Genomic DNA, 18,592 nt, shown 5'->3' with positions numbered 1-18,592 from the left:
AAATGTTTTGTGATCTCTCCCCTTCATACTTTCTGCGACAGTAATACACGTGGTGCTGTACTAACATCACTAGCTGAACTGCTAGTGAGAAGAGAATGTTCTTCATACCCCTATTTGTTACTGCAGTTTTGGGGATTGCATTAGCCTTTTGTCTCTGTCTTGAAATTTCTTGTTTGTCAGTTGAGTTTAAAATGCACATCACTTAAAAAGACCTTTTAAAAAAAAAAAAAAAAAAAAAAAAAAAAAAAAAACAACGAAATTCTGTAAAGGCATGGAATTGAAGGCCAGGTAACTTATAAAGTGTTTCATATTTCTGATTTTTTTGTCTAGTGTGAGTTCAGAAAAAAAGTCTTCTAAACAATGGGAAACTATGCTAATGCATACCTAATCACCAACTACTTATCTAAGTAGATTCGCTGGTGGGGGGCATAGGTTAGAGCTTCAGTGATCTTACATTTTTTATAGATTAGTTTACCAATGTACTTTCATAAAACAAACGAAAAAAGGCATGAAACTAAAGAAAAAGATTGAAAAGATAAAATTTGTCAGTGGTCAAAAGGAATGTCTTCATACTTTGAAAGAATAGTTGATGACTGCAATTACGTTTGAGTCTTAAATGCTTCGAAATGTCAAAGAGTGAAAAGAAAAAATGTTATTAAATGCTTATATTCTCAGCCACCTTACAAAGCACTCACAGATCTCAGTGAACAATTTAGTGTAGATACCAGTGTCTAGCTTAAGATATATTCCTTCATCTCCTTTTACTGTTATTAATAGCTTTGAGGGTTTTCTTTCTCTCCTAAGAAACATTATATGCAAGTTACACATAAGATTCCAGGGTTTTTGGCAATAGCGTTTTAGAATAATTTAGTGAACTGTAAGCGAAGACTATGCCTTGCAAAAAATTTGATTATGGATGAACATCTAATAAGAATCCCCCTTGTCTTCGTGAATTATGTGACTATCTTAACAGTAATTGACTTGGAGTAATTTGGGTTGGAGGGATTTCTCAGTCATCACAGACTCTTAAGCAGGATCATTTCAGACTAAAAGGGGAGATTCTGTTTGGATATAAGGAAAAAGTGAGGCACTGGAGCAGGTTGCCCAGAGAGGTGGTGGATGCCCTGTCCTTGGAGACATTCAAGATCAGGCTGGATGGCACTCTGAACAACCTGATCTAGTGTGGATGTCCCCGTTCATTGTAGGGGAGTTGGACTAGATGGCCTTTAAAGGTCCCTTCCAACTCTAAGGATTCTGTGAATTTCTGGAAGTCTTCTTTTCCAAGTAGCTGAGAATTTTGCATAAATAATATCACAAATTAGCAGGGTAATCCTTGCACTTGGAGTTTAAACATTCGTCTTCATCTTGACAATGAAAACGGAAATCTTCAGCTTAAACAGCGTTATTTTAACAATGGGTTATAAAAACTCTACTTCATCCAGTGCTGTTGTTATATGTATCTTCAAAACAAATGCTTTAAGATCATACAAGATAATGTGTGGAATTATAGCAAATGCTCACCAAAATATATCTAGAAAAAATTGTGTAAATACTTAAAATGGCTAAGAAGGATTTTAGGGTATTTGCCACAGATGCTAGGACAGTAAATGCAGTGAGTGAAATGTACAGTATCTTTTACATTTAACTACCTTGAGTGATTTGTTTGGATGGCTGAATACATTAGAGTGTTAATGAAGCTTTATTCATGCTGGAAGACAACTGATAACATAGGAATTATTCACATTCAGCAAATGTTAAGGATTCTGGAGCAGGTATACAAAGTGTTTCTAGGTTTCATTTATCTAGCAGTATACTAAAGATATCTGATCAGGAGTTTCCTTGTTTTGTGCTAAGTAAAAGGCAGGGAAAAATTCTGGTGGTATGTCCAAATTCAATATCCACATATGTTTAAGAGGTTTGGCTGGTTCTTTTAAAAACAAAATATCTTTTAAACTTTTATTCATCTGTTCTTACTGCAAGGAGAATTTACAAAATAAAGACCAAATAAGAAATATAATTTCATTAAAAATGAATTTTTGATGTATCTTTTGACATTCTACGTATGTCTACAAATAAGCTATTTTCCAGGTTCCACTAGCTCTTACACCGAAGTCCGGTATAAACCTTCGTTTTTAAAGGATGATGAGCTCAGACAGTTAATCCTTAGGGTAAGTAGAAGGCAACTGTCGGTGAAATTATGTCCTCTTTAAAGCTTGCTGTTAACTTCAGTTTTTAGTTTGTGAGAACTTCCCACCCCCGCCTCCCCTGCATCTTTTTCTTCAAGGAGGCGCTTTGATGCGCTTAGTCGTTAGGATTTATAACCTCTGTACAGGAAACAGGATTTTTCATGAAGAGATACAGAAGTTGATAGCAGATGGCAACCCTTGGGGGGATAATAAATCTGTGTACACTCTGCATATTTAATACTTAAAACATATTTTTTAATATTGATATTGAAATCTTTATGCAAGCATATATAATAATCTTAGTTATTATAAATACAGCTGTTTGCTGTGCTTCGTTTAAAATCTTAGCAATGTAATTTGGAAAAGATGCAGAAATAGTACCTGAAAGAAAATCTTTCTTCCTGTTTTTGCATGCAGTCATACGCCCACACCTCTTTACCCTTTCTCTTTTGCAGCTATTTTCTTTTTCTTTTGCTGCAATAACACAACTTGGCAAGATCTGTAAGATGACTCCATGTTAAGCTGTTTTGCAGCTGGCTTTCTTTTTCCCGAAGCTGTGTTTAGGAAACTCTAGCTGTCTGTATTTAAAGGTCTGATTTGGTCCTTGCAATCTTTTAAATTGCTTTTTGCTGTGACTTTTAACTTATTTAATAAAAAGCATACAAATGTACTTCCTTCTATCCATCAAAATTAATTGTATATTTTAATGGTGAGTTTTTAAAGATGCTGTCTTTATATTTTCAGGCTGCGGATGGATTCCTGTTTGTGGTTGGATGTAACAGAGGAAAAATTCTGTTTGTCTCAGAATCAGTTTGCAAAATACTTAATTATGATCAGGTGGTTATAATTGAGTTTCTTAGTTTGTGTTTATCTTAGAATTTGTCTTACTTAGAATTTTTAAAATTTTGTTGGTTTATTGTATCCTTTTCTATAACTTCTTAGAATATCCTTGGTTTGACCTCTTTCAAATTAAGGCTAAATTTCCCAGAATAAAAATTTCAAAGTGCAGTCAGTGTTCATGACCTGAGTAATAACTGGGTTTCAGTTGATCATACTGTAGAATTGCTACTCTGAGGGAAAAGCATAATTTGGAAATGTCCTAATTTTATCCCTAAGAGATTTCCTTTAAATGGTGATTTTCTTTTCTTTTCTTTTCTTTTCTTTTCTTTTCTTTTTTTTTTTTTTTTTTAAGCCTGAGGAAAATCAGTTATAAAGCAGTGTGCTCAGGTGGCCAAGAAAGCCAATGGCATCCTGGCCTATATCATAACTAGTGTAGCCAGCAGGAGCAGGGAGGTGAATCATCCCCCATACTCAGCTCTAGTGAGGCTGCACCTCGAGTACTGTGTTCACTTTTGGGCCCCTCACTACAAGAAAGACATTGAGGCCCTGGAGTGTGTTCAGAGAAGGGCAGCCTTTGCATTAGGGTTAGATAGAGACTGGGTAAATGAAAGAGGTTGAATGTTTATCCTGCTTTCTTAGAAGCTTTGCAGTATGTCCATTTCTGACTCTAGTTTATTGGAGAGGTGTTCGTTCCCCTTTTATGCACCAATCACATAGAAAGTGGCAAGAGTCCAAAATGAGTTGCAGTTTCAATCTACAATACTGATCATTAACACAGCTTCTTTCTACCCTTTGATTTGACATGCTGTGTAGAAGGTAGGGAATCAAAAAGGAAAGGAAAAGAGAAAAGAGAAAAGAAAAGTTGCCGACTTCTTTGAGAGTTCCTTCCGGTTTCAAAAGATGGTAGTGGTGCTTACAGTAGTGCTTACAGTAGTGCAGCAGACCAGCTCTGGATCAGCAGAATCAGCAGGTTGAAAGGATCCCAGCTAAGGAGATCCCTGTAAATATCTTCAACTAAGAAGCGCAGAGGTGAAAGCTCTGTGCAGCTTCCAGACAACTCCTGATTAGCAATGCTCTTTTGTCCTACTAAATGAGAGTTCAGTCATAGGTACCATTAATTTCTTCCTATTTCTTCCCTTATTCCCCCACCCCCAAAATAATCTGTGCACGTAACCTTTCTAAAGGATCGGGAATCGTGTTAAGTAAACAAACAAACAAAAAACATTCTGTTTTAACAACACTCGATCTTTTTGAATATGCAACTAAATTGAGTATTTTTTTTTCAAAAGGAAGTTACAGATTATATATTTGGCTACCCAGCTTGATAAAAATAATAATAAATAATGAAAAAATAAATGCAGATTGATCTATAAAAGTTTAGAATAACTGTGGTGTTTTGCAAGGTGGGTTTTTTTTTTTTTTTACATTAGTGCAGAATGTTGTTTCTCTGAGGTCTGTAATATGTAGTGTCCTGTTCTAAAACAGTGAGGTTCTTTTTTGTTTTTTTAATAGGCCAGTTTAATTGGACAAAGTTTGTTTGATTACTTGCATCCAAAAGATGTTGCCAAGGTTAAGGAACAGCTTTCATCTTCAGATATCTCTCCCAGAGAAAAGCTGGTAGATGGCAAAAGTAAGTCGTATTTGAACGTACTCAGATTTCTTTTTTCTTTTTAAAAAGATGTTAATGAAGTCAGTTCTTATATAGGAAATAATTGTGTGCATGGGTGTACAAGCTTGAAATATAATTTCTATGAAAAAACATGTTTCAGTGCTCATCTGCTGCTTATAATTCATTTGCAGTTTAAAAATTAGCACAGAAAAGAACTTATTCTAGGTAATAAGAGTGATTGAATTTAGCATTGTTGAACATTTACCAAGTTGTAGTCTGACATTCTTCCTACCAGGCATACTACTTTTTTTTCTTGTATTTGATAGGTCTTGTCAATACAAAAGACCTGATGTAGTCGAGCATGGAATAAAATACTACAGTATCAAGAATCACTGTCTTCTCTGAAAATGCTAAGTGTCGATTCTAATTTAACCAAATCTATTTACAGTTATTTCTGATATGAAAAGCAATATGTACTCTGCAGCTAATAACTATTGTATAGCTGGCTTCTATAGGCATCTTTGCACTTCCTCTGTGTACAAACAGGAGTTGAAAGTTGGTAAAGTGTATTTATTACAGTATGATTCAAAATGTTAAGTATAGCTTAAATTCAGTTTTGTAGTTCTTTTAAAATTTGGAATCTGTGTGGCAGCCACGTTTTCTTTGCCTTGTTTGAAGTTATTAGACATTTTTTCTTTTGTAATTGTAAGGATAAAATTTAGGTAACTGAACAGTAAGGAGAACATATGAGAAACTGAAGGCCTTGGACTCAGGAGTTTTATTCTTGGACTTTTTTGTTTTCTTTAACTACTTTACTAAATTTTTGTAAGCTGGCTTGCAAGTACATACAGATTTTCAAGCTGGACCAGCTCGACTGAATTCTGGTGCTCGACGTTCCTTCTTCTGTCGGATAAAATGTAGTAGGACCACAGTCAAAGAAGAGAAGGAGTGCTTACCCAACCCAAAGAAGAAAGGTATTCAAACAGTGTAGCTGAAATGGGGGCTTTCAGTCTTGAAATTCAGTATATTTATGTTCCAAGCCAGTAGTGTGACCTTTCTAATTTCACTGATTTCACATAGTAGCTGTAGAGAAGTGTGTACTACAGACCTGTTCTGAAAAACAGTCTAATTGTCCTCTTTCTCCTCCCTGTTCACTCCTGAGAAGAGGAAGGGAGGAAGGAACCTGGGTTGCATTGTTGGTTTAGGAGACACGATCTGTTCTAGTCAAATTTTTGAAAGCACTGGAGCAGATCAGAAGAGTTAAACTAAATAACAATTGTCTTGAAGATAACTATATGAATAAGGCCTGCAAAATCTGCTGTTGTGGAGGAAAAAAAAGCAAGTAAAAACTTTATCTGATTTATATTCTGTATTGTGTGTACTTACAAATTATTTTTTTTAACAGTAAAGTTAATTTATCAGTGTAATTCCAGTGTTTTTTCCAGCATCTTTAATTTAGTTCATAGTTTTAATTTAGTTTGGTATGCCTGTAGAGCAGTATGTTCTTGTCAAGTTTTCAGTGAATTAATCTTTTTACAAATGTAATTTCCAGCTTTTGGTTAATATCTTGGCATTGATTTTTGAAAAAAAAAGAAAAAAAAAAGAAAAAGAAAAAAAAAAAACCCTGCAGAAATTATTGTTATTGATCTTGAAGGAATCTTCCTATTTCTTTTATTTCAATGTAACCTGCTGCTGTTGAGATATGACATACAAGAATACATTCTAAAATGGATCTGTTGTTGTAAGTCAGAGGAATTCTATCTCTCTTGATGTGTCAGCTAACTGGGTGAGATAAGAATTTAGCTCTTAGAAACATGCTTTCAGGCCAGCAGTATTCAGAGAGATCACATTAAAAATTTGGAAAACTGGCAGTCACAGTAGGATTACTCAATTTTTCATTTTACAAAGTTGATTGATGTTTTCCATAGCTAAGAGTTAATGCAGTCAAATCTGTGTAAATCACAATTTGGTAAAATGTTAAGATTACTTTGCCAAGCTTGGGGGAAGATAGGGATTATAGGATACATCATCTCTGTGGATGTTGAGGTTATTGGGATATTGTAGAAGTCAAAAAGTTTCTACCAGTCACAGAAATGAATGATAGTGTATGCTTAACTTAAATATCTTTAGTATTTATGTTTTTGTAAAAATTGAGGACTTCAGAAGTCTGAGATAAATAGAAAGTAATCTGGGTTATTTTGGTTTGCTCTCTTTGTTGATTGTTTTAGTAATGGCAGTAAAAATGTTAAAATCATAGTATTCACATAAGATAAATTGATTTGGAAGCTACAGAATGCTTATTTAGTTTATTTTGATGCACAGCACATAAGAAAATGTGAAGGAGAAACAGTGGGTTACTATGCTGTTGTTTTGTTGTTGTTTTTTTTCCTGTGATACTGCACTGTCAACTCCTATACTTTATCTTCTTAAACCTTGCATAGGATTAGAAGCACTCTATTCAAGTAAGCCAAAATTAAGTAGTAAAAAATTGATTTAAAAACACACTGTAACATTATCCATAGCCTTCTACAGTTGTTGTAAGAATGCATAAAATATGATTGTTGGTCTTATGGTGAAAGATATTTTTAAATTATATTTTGAACCATAGCTGCTTAATTTCTTTTTTTTTTATTAGATCACAGAAAGTATTGTACCATTCACTGTACTGGATATATGAAGAACTGGCCTCCTAGTGAGGTGGGAGTAGAAGAGGAAAACGATGTAGAAAAGAACAGTAATAACTTTAACTGTCTTGTTGCAATTGGGAGGTTACATCCTTACATTGTTCCACAAAAGAGTGGAGAGATAAAAGTCAAAGCGACAGAATTTGTTACACGATTTGCCATGGATGGAAAATTTGTCTATGTAGATCAGCGGTAAGAGTTTTCTTCTTTAACGGAAAGAAAATGGCATGGCTTGGTTAGGTTTTGTAAACTTTTCTGTCAGAAAGGACTGCAATTTCTTAAGCAGGTTAGAATTTCTAGACGCTGTACACATGAAGAGCGTTGTCATGAATCTGAGTCCTTGGACTTCAGTTTGCTAAATGTAAAATATAATGTAGCAAAAGAAGTGCTTTGTCCTTTAGGGAAGTGTAGGCTCCCAAGATGAAAATGCATTGTAACATACTCTTATGTACTTATATATTCATAATAACAAATTTCAAGTCAGAGTGACATAGCTATACGTATGAGTTATATTTGAGTTTATATGAGTTAGTTAGTTGAGTATATATGAGTTAGTTTGTAAGTTGCACTGATAGAGAAGTAATAAGCCCGTCACCAAAATGACTGCTTATTTATATTGTAATGTTTGGAGCAAATACATTATATTAAATGAGTTACAAAGTTATTTCACTGGAATTGTAAGGCAAGTTCCTATTTTCTGAACTTTTCTAATATAGATTTTTGTTTGTCATACAGTCTGTTACCACTTCACATTTTGAATTTCATTATTGTCACCGGAAGACTTTTATTGCTTTCAGCCATCTCGTCTCATATCTGCAAGTGTTAGTTTAAACTTATTCCTAAATATAGCAGAGCAAAATTTAACTATTAATTTTTTAAATGACTCATCATGTGGGTTTGGTACTTTGAATGCCTAATTGGAAGAGCTGATAGTCATATATACTTTGTGTTCATTTAAATTGTGCATACAAATGGTTTGCATATTTAAACACTGTTATTTTGTCTTTGAATTGATACTCTTACACAGTCTTTTCTCCTGTATTATTCATTGCAAACAGATCCAAGGTAAACTGCAGTTATATATGCTATTGTTTTAGAGCTATGCTAGTGCCGTTTTCCCAGACACGAACGTAAGCATCTATTTCTTTAGATATTCATTTTGTGCCTTATCTGATACTTAAGAAAGCAAACATTACAATTGTTTGAATCCACCGCAGTTCATTTTTTTTATTTCTAACAGTGCAACAGCAATTTTAGGGTATCTGCCACAAGAGCTTCTAGGAACTTCTTGTTACGAGTACTGCCATCAAGATGATCACAATCATCTAGCTGAAAAACATAAAGAAGGTATGAAATGATTGGTTCTCCCAGGCTATGTACAACTACATGTAATTGCTGTGTGAAAACAGTGCAAATCAAAAAATCAGAAGCTGGGAATTAATGAAGTTAGACAATCTTAGCATTGTCCCTTTCTGTGTCTATGTTAAGACCTGCCTTCGTCAAGTGTGCTTTAAAACCAGGGAGTTTCCTTCTCTGTTGTCAAGGATCTTGTCAAGACAAGATCCTTGTCCTCTGTTGTCTTGGATCTTGGTGCAGTGCTTTAATTGCTGGGCAATAATGCCTCTTTCAACTCTGTGCTTCAATTTTCTTTATAAGAATAAAGGAGTCCTGAAGACCAAACATGCCTAATAGTGTAATTGAAGACACCATTGATGAAAGGTCACCAAATCAAGAGTCTCCCTATTAGTTGTCTGCAGAAACTTAGTACATGGGCTCTCATTTAAGATTAGTAGCACTGTTAAAACAGTAGTTTAATTTTATAAAGGTCTTATCTTGAACATTTTCTGGCATTTAGTTTGAACTTCTGGTCATCAAAAACATTTTGTTTTTATGGTACCACAAAACAGATTTATGTGGTGTTTTTTTTTTTTTTTAGCTCAACTCTGTCCTTGGAAGTATGAATATAGTGATTGTAATTCCTCTTTCTTATCTAGTGTTGCAGAATAAAGAAAAAGTATTTACAAATTCCTACAAATTTAGAGCAAAAGATGGAAGTTTTATTACTTTAAAGAGTCAATGGTTTAGTTTCATGAATCCATGGACCAAAGAACTGGAGTACATTGTATCAAACAACACTGTAGTATTGTAAGTAATTCATTATGTGATCCCCTATGTTAGTTTTTGTCTTAATTACAGTTAGCATTAATAGAAAACAACCTATTTAAGAAGCAGAACAGGATTAGGAAATACCAACAGTGCATAAAGAGGTTGATTAACGTGGAAGAACATTTGACATTTGATTTGCACCAGTTGATTTTGATTTCAGCCTCAGGTCATGGATTGAACTATGAAAACTGTGCAATATACCAGTTGAAAAATTAGAGGAAAGAGTTTCTTATTAAAGGAAGAAATATCTTTTAGGAAAATAAGTACAAATAAATGGAAAAGTGGCATTATTTTTTTTTCCTTCAGAGCTTTTAAGTCTGCCTGTGTTAGACTAAGGAGAAGCATAATTGATAGATCGTAGGAAATGTAAGGCAGGACAAAAAGGTGCTCTCCAAATTGCAAGGCAGCTGCCCACAAGACATTAAATGAACTGTTGGAGTGTGTGTTTCATTCTTATTTTGTTACATTTTATTCCTTGTGCCTTGCAATGGAATGATAACTTGGATTGTTCCAAAGATACTGAGCATATTTCTCAACAACTTTGCTTTTTGGAGGGGGAGGAAGGTGATTTTTTTTCCAGCAGACAAAGTGGTCTGGGGGCCTTTTACCCACTCTGTAGTTGGTTTGAGTCTTAAGCCAACATCACACGTCTATTTTGCCCTTGTCCTTTTTCCCCAACAAGACAAAGACAAGCAGTTAAAGCAGTCTGTGCTGCCAGCAGGCAAAGGCCACTTTTGCCTGCCCTGGAGATCCAGGCATCTGCAGCTAGAGGAGGGGAGGTAGGCAGCAGCTGCTAGCAGAAAGTAGCTGCTGATTTGTTCTATTAGCAGCTGTTTCTGATTAATGGCTCTCCCTCCTATAAGTAGAAATAGCAGTCTTATTCTCATCATGTGACATAGACAACTATATTGGCCATAGTTATTGATTTTGGGAGTGAGTGTAAATGAGCATTTAATTCAGTGCTTCAGAGATAAAAGTAGAAAGGATTTAACATTGAGATGTGTAAGGAATATCTCATTTTGTTACTAGATTCAGCATGTTAGATCTTCCTTGTAAAGCACTGACTGTAATAAAATAGAAATACAATGGATTTTACCATTGAAAGTGTTTCTGATTTGTTTGTTTGATGCTTTTTTATTTAAATCTTAGAGGTCACAATGAGTCTGCTGAAGAACAGGTCTCCTATGGTTCCCAGCCTGCAGAAGGCAAGTGTTGCTTCTTAAAGTTATCGTAGTTGTATCTCCTGATCAATCCATGAAACTTTAGGTTTAGTCAATCCAGGATTTTTTTTCATGCTAAGTTATTGTACAAGGGAAAATAATGTTAATGGTAATTCTAATGAGGTAATTTTAAAAGTAATTCCATTTAGTTACAGCATTCTAATTCATGTAACTGTGATCAGAAAGGCTTGCAACATATCTTTTTTTCTCTAGTAACTCCTGACTTGACTTGGTTTTTGGTTGATAGGACACAATGCTTCTATCACAGTCTCTTCATGCTTTTTCTGGTTTTCTGCAGAAATACAGGTGCACTGAGTTTAGCTACAGAATAAAGGGTAACATAGAGATATATATTGTTAACAATTCTCTGCTGTGCATAAGTTCTGATATCTGTGTGGTTTTCTTTTATCTTGCTATAAAGTTTTTTTTTTTAATATTTGCTTTTGAAGTATAAAGTTTGTGAAAATGCAGTATTTTTTTCCTCATTCTTTTTGAATTGTCTGAGTATAGAGGTGATAATGATTAAAGCTGGTAATTACATTGCTGAAGATCATCAGTTTTTCAAATTAATTTTATTCACTTATCTTTGTATTTCAAATAAGATAACTATTCCTATAGGGTTGCTGTTCTATAGAATTTTATTTCTGACAGTAAGAGAGTAGAACAAAAACTGCTTTAAAATGAATCCTCAAGGTGATTGTTCCTCACTGAATAATGAAACTGCTACAAACTTAAGATTTTATTTTATTAACTGTAGGTGCTGTAAAACAGTCTTTAGTGAGTGTACCTGGAATGTCCTCTGGAACAGTTCTTGGTGCTGGAAGTATAGGAACTGAAATTGCAAATGAAATATTAGAATTACAAAGGTAATAAACAGTTAATATCATATTTTAGGGTTTTTTTTTTTTTTTTAGGTAGGGTTTTAAGTAAAGATGGAGAAGGGGGATATGTGTTTGTGTGGGGACTGTTCAAGTTTCATTTTTATTGCATACATTAAATATGTTTTGGTTGAGCAGTGGCATTGTATGATATAAATTATAAGCTAACGTAGATCTCATGTGTGGCCATATACATCACTGGTCTTGATAAATAATTTTGTTCCAGAGATGCAATAATGGAAGAATTATGTAATTACATCTTCAGAAGTATTACTGTAATGCTCCTTTCTTTGAAATTGAAGTGAGTAGATAAAACATTAGGGAATGGAAATTTATTTGCCTGTGAGTGGTGCTTATATTTTTCTGATAGATTCACTCTGCAAACAGATTTCCTTGAAAAAGTAAAGTGCTTTCATAGCCTGTTTTGTCCCTTCCTGATTGTCCTGAACACAGACTAAAGTAATAGCTCAATTGCTCCCCTGTTGCCAGCTGTAGATTTAAAAAAATATGACTGCACCATTTTAAATTGAAATTCATGCCAGATTCAAGCTGTTAATTAAAGACTCAGCCTTTTAAAACTAACTTGTTTCACAGCGTACCAAATAAATTACAAAGGAAGAAACACAATTTTAATGTGAATATATTCTGTATCTTTTTTATTTTGCATCCACTTTGGTGCCAGGTTTTGTTTATAGACAAAGAGGTTTTAATATCAATTTGCACTATATTGTTATTTAAGAACATTGTTAGAAAGTCTTTGAGCCAGCTAATTCCAGGGTTTTGGGGATCCACGTGCACAGCTCTTTCAGGAATCAAGGCTTCATCAGAGGTTCCAACCACTTTTGTCAAGGTCAGATCTAGCATAACAGAACAATCATCTTATCAAGATAGAACCAGTCATCCAAATGGTAGCTTTGGCTAATGAAGCCATCCCTCTGACTTGAGGTCATTTATTCCCAGGTCCAGGTAAAGAAACACAAAGAAGTTGTTTATATTTTCAAATGCAATGTATTCCAAGATCCCATGTAATTTTTTCCAGCAGTACATTTGCAACTATGCCTAAGGACTGTAATAATATTAAAACTCCCAGTAAGAAGTATACCAGTTTTGCAAACTGTGGTAGAGCTGTAAGGAATAGTTTAATAAGCCACAGTTTGCAAAACAGCAAGCCGAGCCATCTTAGACTTTAGTAGATGTCCAACTTGTCAGCTTATCTGTGAGAATGTTATGGGAGGCAGTGTTAAAAATTCACTGAAATCAAATCTTCCACTAGTAATGCCTTTATTCCACCAAGCTAGTCTCCTTACTGCAAAAGGCTGTCAGATTGTTTAGGCGTAGTTGGCTCTTCTGCACACTGAATTGCATGATTACGTATTATCTCCTCGTAACGTGATTCTCTTCTCAGCTGTCTTTTCATCAAAACACAGTATTTTACTGTCTGAAACAGTGAAAACCATGGCCAGAGCTTAAAAATGTGATGAGTCACAGTGGTTGATTTTTTTGACTCTGTTTCCCGTAGTTTGGAATCCCTTTCCAGCAGTGAAGTCATGTCTCTTTTCTAGAACAGCCAAATTGCACCGTTCCTTTTGAATGAAATGAAGGAAGGAATAATTGCATCAGAAGTGATAGGATGAAAGGATTGCTATTAAAACAAAAAAAATCCATCTGCAGCATGTTGATAGGTTACTGACATTATCCATAAAGAAGGAGGAAAAGTACTGACAAAAAATTCCAATTGATGCCTTTGGCATCAAAGAGAAAATATTACACTTTAGTAATACCATTCTTAATGTCTTCCCATCAGTACTGTTTCTAAAGACAAAGAGCCATTCTATCAAATTTTTTGAGGACCAAAGTAAATTGTCAGAAGTTCTCATCTCTGATGGTAAATGTCCAGGCCTGAGCATAGAGCTTATCTTGACGCTTACTCTAGAGCTTCTAACATTAGATATTCTTGATTTAGATCCCCTGACTTTTGAAAATGCTCAACCACATGAACAAAGCTAGACAAAAGAAGTTCACTCCAGCTCTTTTTTATTAAGTAATTATGTGACTACAGACATAATCCGATAGAATGCGTATAATACCTGAATTTCCTCTCTCGTTTTTTAATGTCCATGAGACACAGATGACTTCAGAACTGTGCATTAAGCATGACCAAGTTAAAAAGAATATCAGAGCTATATCTACACCTCTATTTATGAGCATATTTGAATTGTTTTAGCATCTGAGGAATGATCACTTCAGTTACAGCAATACTAAAAGTTATTCAATCTGGTCTTCCTGTCCCAGAATTTAGAGACATCAGTGCAGCTTACTAAATTGCACTGGATTTTGGAATGCAGGGGGCTAATAAATATTCTGCTCAAGCAACTACACTTACTTTAGGTAGGCTGTTTATTCACTCATTTCCCACCTTTCTTCCTTTACCACCGAGGATGTGATGTAAATTGGAGCATTCAGGGTGCTGCACTTCTATAGCCTTGTCCCTTGGGAGTCAGGAAGAGCAGGTGGAGATGGGAACAAAGACCCAAAAGGCCCTGGTACAGCATTTCCAATGTTATATTCATGTCGGGCATGTTTGGTAAGGGAGGATGAGAGGATGTGTTGTTAGTTTTCCCTCCACCATTTAGCAGAACTTGCTTATGTTGTCTATATTTGGGATGTATTTAAAAAATACTTATTTATTCCAGTATGCATAAATGAAACCTTATACTCTCTGGTCTGTCAGTGTTGATGACTGAAGAAAAAAGACAAGCATGCTCAATTAAAACCAATGGACTTTAATCATCTCTTGTGCTTTTTGCATTATCAAAACTAGAGCAAGAGAATTTAGAGTCTTCAGGAGAATTTAGGACAACGTCTCGGTTTAGCTGGCTCATATTTCATCACTGGCGAGGACAGATCTGGCGGGTTCTGCAGCAGGCTGTTTTTCATTTCATGATCAGTGTGACTTGGTAAATTGGTAAATCATGTTCATATAATTTTAGGTTACATTCTTCACCACCTGGGGAGTTAAGTCCATCACATCTCTTGAGAAAGTCACCGTCTCCAGCTTTAACCGTAAACTGCAGCAATGTGAGTATATCACCGTCTGTGAAAAACTGAGAGGTTACTGTCAAAAAAGCCCATGTTTAGGCCAGTTACTCTGGCACGTTTTTGTGAGAGAATGTGTTAGGTATTCCCAGTTTCATGGCAGCTATTAAAATTTATATTGTAAGACCCATGAAAGCAGCAGAAATGCCAACCTTAGTTACTGGGACATCACTTCAAGTGTCAAAGGGCCATTTTCTGAAGCTAAGAGGACTGCAGTCACTGTTCAGTTACTAGGATCTTTGCTGAAACTATATGATATGTTTAATTTGATGAATGTGATTCACATAATAAGGACTCTTCTGAACTTTGTATTGCCTTAAAAGATAAGGCAAGATAAGTGGTCATCAAAGAGTATAAGTGTTTCTTACCTGCTTGAGTTCAGATTGACAGCCCAAGTTAAACACCAGTTTTTGCTTTTTCTCAAACGTTTTTTCTCTACTTTAATCTTTGTGTTCCTGAAGACCCCTTTAAAGGTGCATGCTGTGTGTTCCTAGTTCTCGAATGTTTAAAAATTTTACTTAGAAGGTACTTCAGTGGTCTTCTGAAAAAATAGATAGAGTGCATTGTTCTGTTAATCTATTAGAGTTACTGGCTAAAGCTATGAATGAAATATTTATTTACCTAAGTGTATTGTGTATCATTGTTAGTATATCGTGCACTGTATGAACAAACATCTACACTTCTTTGAATGTAAATTTCTTTCCATTTAAAGCCAGTTTATTGCTCTTTCAGTGCATTACAATACTGTTCTGTACAAGGGCTTGTTTTGGCTTTCTCTTTTTTTTTTTTATGATGGTCAGTTTACCCCATCCCTACTTCAGGTCTGTTTTCCTAAGAGTTAGTTAACATACATGCACTGAACTTTTTCTGGCATGCAGCATCAATCACATCAGAAGGATAACTTAGTTGTATTCATTGCAGATGTTCCTTTGTTCTGTGCTGTTTGTTTTAAAATGCTTTGGTAAAGCATTGCAACTTAATTATAATTTCCTAAAGGACTATACACAAGACAGGCAACCCAAGAGATCTGTTCTGCTAAATTTTATACATATCCTATGTGAAACAAATGGAAAGATATTTTTTTGCTGGTATATTTGTATTTGGATGACTTCCACCATCCCTATGGTAACAAGATGCAAATTAATAATAGAAAATACTCAAGTTCATGATTCATATAGCATAATGCATATAACATATAGAAGGTATGTGGGTTTTTATCTTTTAGCAGGAACTTGTCAATATTGACATAGATTGATGTCACTGGGAATTTGTAGTTTACGGTACTAGACACGGAAATTGTATTCTAGAGCATCTTGTTGTGCTGGATTTATTTACTGATTGTTCAGTTAAGCACACAATAGGGCAGATGCCAAAACTGTTAAGTACCTTTGAGAGATACGTAAGTATCACCTTTTATTAAGCAAAGGTCAAGGTAGTGTGTACTCTAGTTAAAAAAAATAAAATAAAATAAAAAATAAAAATTAAAAATTAAATAAAAAAAAAAAAGAAATAAAAGATTTTAATATGCAGTGGGTCTGCCTTGATGCATATCTTTTATTAACTCTTATTTAGTTCTTTACGCTTTGTCAGCTATTTACATTATTTAATAATAGTATTTTAATTTTAATAATATGTAACTGCTGCTTCAGTAATATAATAATTATGGTTAAATTTAGTATTTAATTCTACTACTTCTGTTCTTTCAGGTGCCGAATAAAGAGTTGATTCAGTTATGTCCTTCAGAAGCAGAAGTTCTGGAGACTTCAGAACAAAACCAAGGTGCTATTCCATTTCCCAGTAATGAGCCCCTCCTTGGTAAGATTTGCTTCTCTTTGGCTGTAGGAGAAGACATTTATAATAATTCCGTATTTTTCAGTGCACTAGTATACAATCATGTAGAAATTATAAAATTTCAAGAGAGTTGTCAGTATCTGTCTTAAGATGAGGGGACTCTTAATAGAGATCCCCTTGTCTTGTAGCTCTCCTCCAGTTGAGGTATGATCTTCAAGTAAGGATTTGAAAGAGCATTCACTCAAGGTAGGCAAGGCAACATAGTAGGAAGCACCTTTCTGCTTCAGTGGCATGAACTTCACTGCATGGATAAAGAGTTTCAGTAGCTAGTCTTTGACTGTCTGCATACAGCCATTACTACTTTTTTTTTTTTTTTGAGCATTTACTGTACACGTTTGCCTGAACTTCAGAGAAAGATGGTGTTTAAAAACAAATCTGTTGGGAGAGTTGCCATATTATTCATGCTTTGTACCGCAAACATAAATGTTTCAATAATTTTTAGGTGGTAATTCTCAGCTGGACTTTGCAATATGTGAAAATGATGACACTGCCATGACTGCTCTTATGAATTACTTGGAGGCCGATGGAGGACTTGGGGATCCAGCTGAACTCAGTGATATACAATGGGCTCTCTAGTTCTCATTTTTGGAATGAGAAGGAATTTAAAATCCTTAATGCACAACAACCGAACATCCTCAGTACTGTATTTTTATAAATGTTTCATTTGAATTCCTATGTACTATCAATATATTTTTAAAGATTGAAGCCTTGTTCACGGAGAGACAGTTTCTGCTGCAACTATGGAAAAATGCAATATTTTTTTTTTTCCATGATGGCAACTTTGAAATTTTAATACTGAACTATCTGTAACTGGAATGCTTATATTTTTTCTAAGAAGCTTTAACCAAAAGGTACTGTACAATATACAGAAATATTTTTCTTAGTTTTAACACTTAAACTTTTATTTATTTTTTGCTTCAAATGGGACAACATTGATTATCTATGTCGCTTTCTCTAGAACCTAGTGTACTTAGAATCTAAAAATATTTATAACTATTACATTTCATCGTAACTCTGATATGCACACACTACAGTTTTAAAATCAGGTATCGTAATTCCTACATAATGCAATTTTTGATTCCTTGTTCTTCTCAAAAATGCAATTTTTATAGTCAAAAGTGAAAATGAAGCATACGCTTCTGGGATCACGGGTTATAATTAGATCGTCATACCAATCAGAAGAGAAGGTTTTAAGAATCATCATTTTGGTCATTTCTCCAGTACGCAAACTGAGAAATGGTAAGGGTATGAGGAAAGAGAAACAAAATCCTAATTGCTACGTTGTATTATTTCTGATGTATTATTAGAGGGACAGCGTGTAGAACCTAAGAAAAATAACGCTCTACCTGTAATAAAGCATTTTGGTTTTATCGCAGATTATTTACTGACTAGAGAAGTTTGGATAGATTGTCTTATTTCCAGAATGAGGATAGCACTATTAGTGAAAAATGTTAAAGTTCTGTTGTATCCTTTGTAGTATTTCTGTTCTGGGAGATTAGGGTGATTTTCTATTTCTGGAGTCTGTGACTTTTTAAAAGATTTGTGTAATGTAGTGCTATAAAATGGTCTCCTTTTCGAAGACAGCTTTTCTAAGACCTGTATCCCAGTTACAGCAGATTACTCAAGAACATGGCATTTAATAGATTGCATTAAAACAATATAGCATCAATATATAAAATTGATTTTTTGTTTCTGATATTAAATGTATAGACAAATTTGTGTGTGAATTATATATCATAGAAACATAGATTTTCTTAAAGTTTTTAAGTTCAAGTAATGAAAGGAAAGCACTGAAAGGCACTTGATATTTGTGCGTCTTTGTTCAATACAAATATGAAAACTTAAGCGTCGGCACCACCATAAGCACGTCACATCTGTTTGAAGTTTAAAGGTGGGAGGCAGGTAGCCCTTTCAGATCTTACAAAGGCAGAATGAAGTGTGAACAAATAGATGGCTTCTCTCCAAGCAGCCGCCAGATGTCATGCTTCTACTGTAGGAAGCCACCTTTCCACGAATGAATACACAGTTTGTCAGCACTGACTTGCTATGCTTTGACAGAGCA

At 34.6% G+C, this 18,592-nt stretch overlaps 1 protein-coding gene across 1 annotated transcript in view; it reads left to right on the top strand.

The window, feature by feature from the left end:
• Positions 1-17,106, top strand: part of BMAL2 (basic helix-loop-helix ARNT like 2) — a gene marked incomplete at both ends in the record, with an annotated part of 36,449 nt that extends 19,343 nt beyond the window's left edge. The window contains 12 exons of the mRNA XM_079536542.1: positions 2,089-2,168; positions 2,931-3,023; positions 4,539-4,656; positions 5,466-5,609; positions 7,271-7,511; positions 8,560-8,666; positions 9,314-9,464; positions 10,635-10,690; positions 11,463-11,571; positions 14,574-14,661; positions 16,386-16,494; positions 16,973-17,106. Coding sequence (XP_079392668.1) covers positions 2,089-2,168; positions 2,931-3,023; positions 4,539-4,656; positions 5,466-5,609; positions 7,271-7,511; positions 8,560-8,666; positions 9,314-9,464; positions 10,635-10,690; positions 11,463-11,571; positions 14,574-14,661; positions 16,386-16,494; positions 16,973-17,106 — 1,430 coding nt within the window. The remainder of the gene's footprint in view (positions 1-2,088; positions 2,169-2,930; positions 3,024-4,538; positions 4,657-5,465; positions 5,610-7,270; positions 7,512-8,559; positions 8,667-9,313; positions 9,465-10,634; positions 10,691-11,462; positions 11,572-14,573; positions 14,662-16,385; positions 16,495-16,972) is intronic.
• Between the last annotated feature and the right edge of the window lie 1,486 nt (positions 17,107-18,592).

The sequence above is a fragment of the Tetrao urogallus genome, assembly GCF_951394365.1.
Source record: "Tetrao urogallus genome assembly, chromosome: 1".
Lineage (NCBI taxonomy): Eukaryota > Metazoa > Chordata > Aves > Galliformes > Phasianidae > Tetrao > Tetrao urogallus.
The sequence above is the reverse complement of the archived record's forward strand: the minus strand, read 5'-3'. Positions and strand labels throughout refer to the sequence as shown.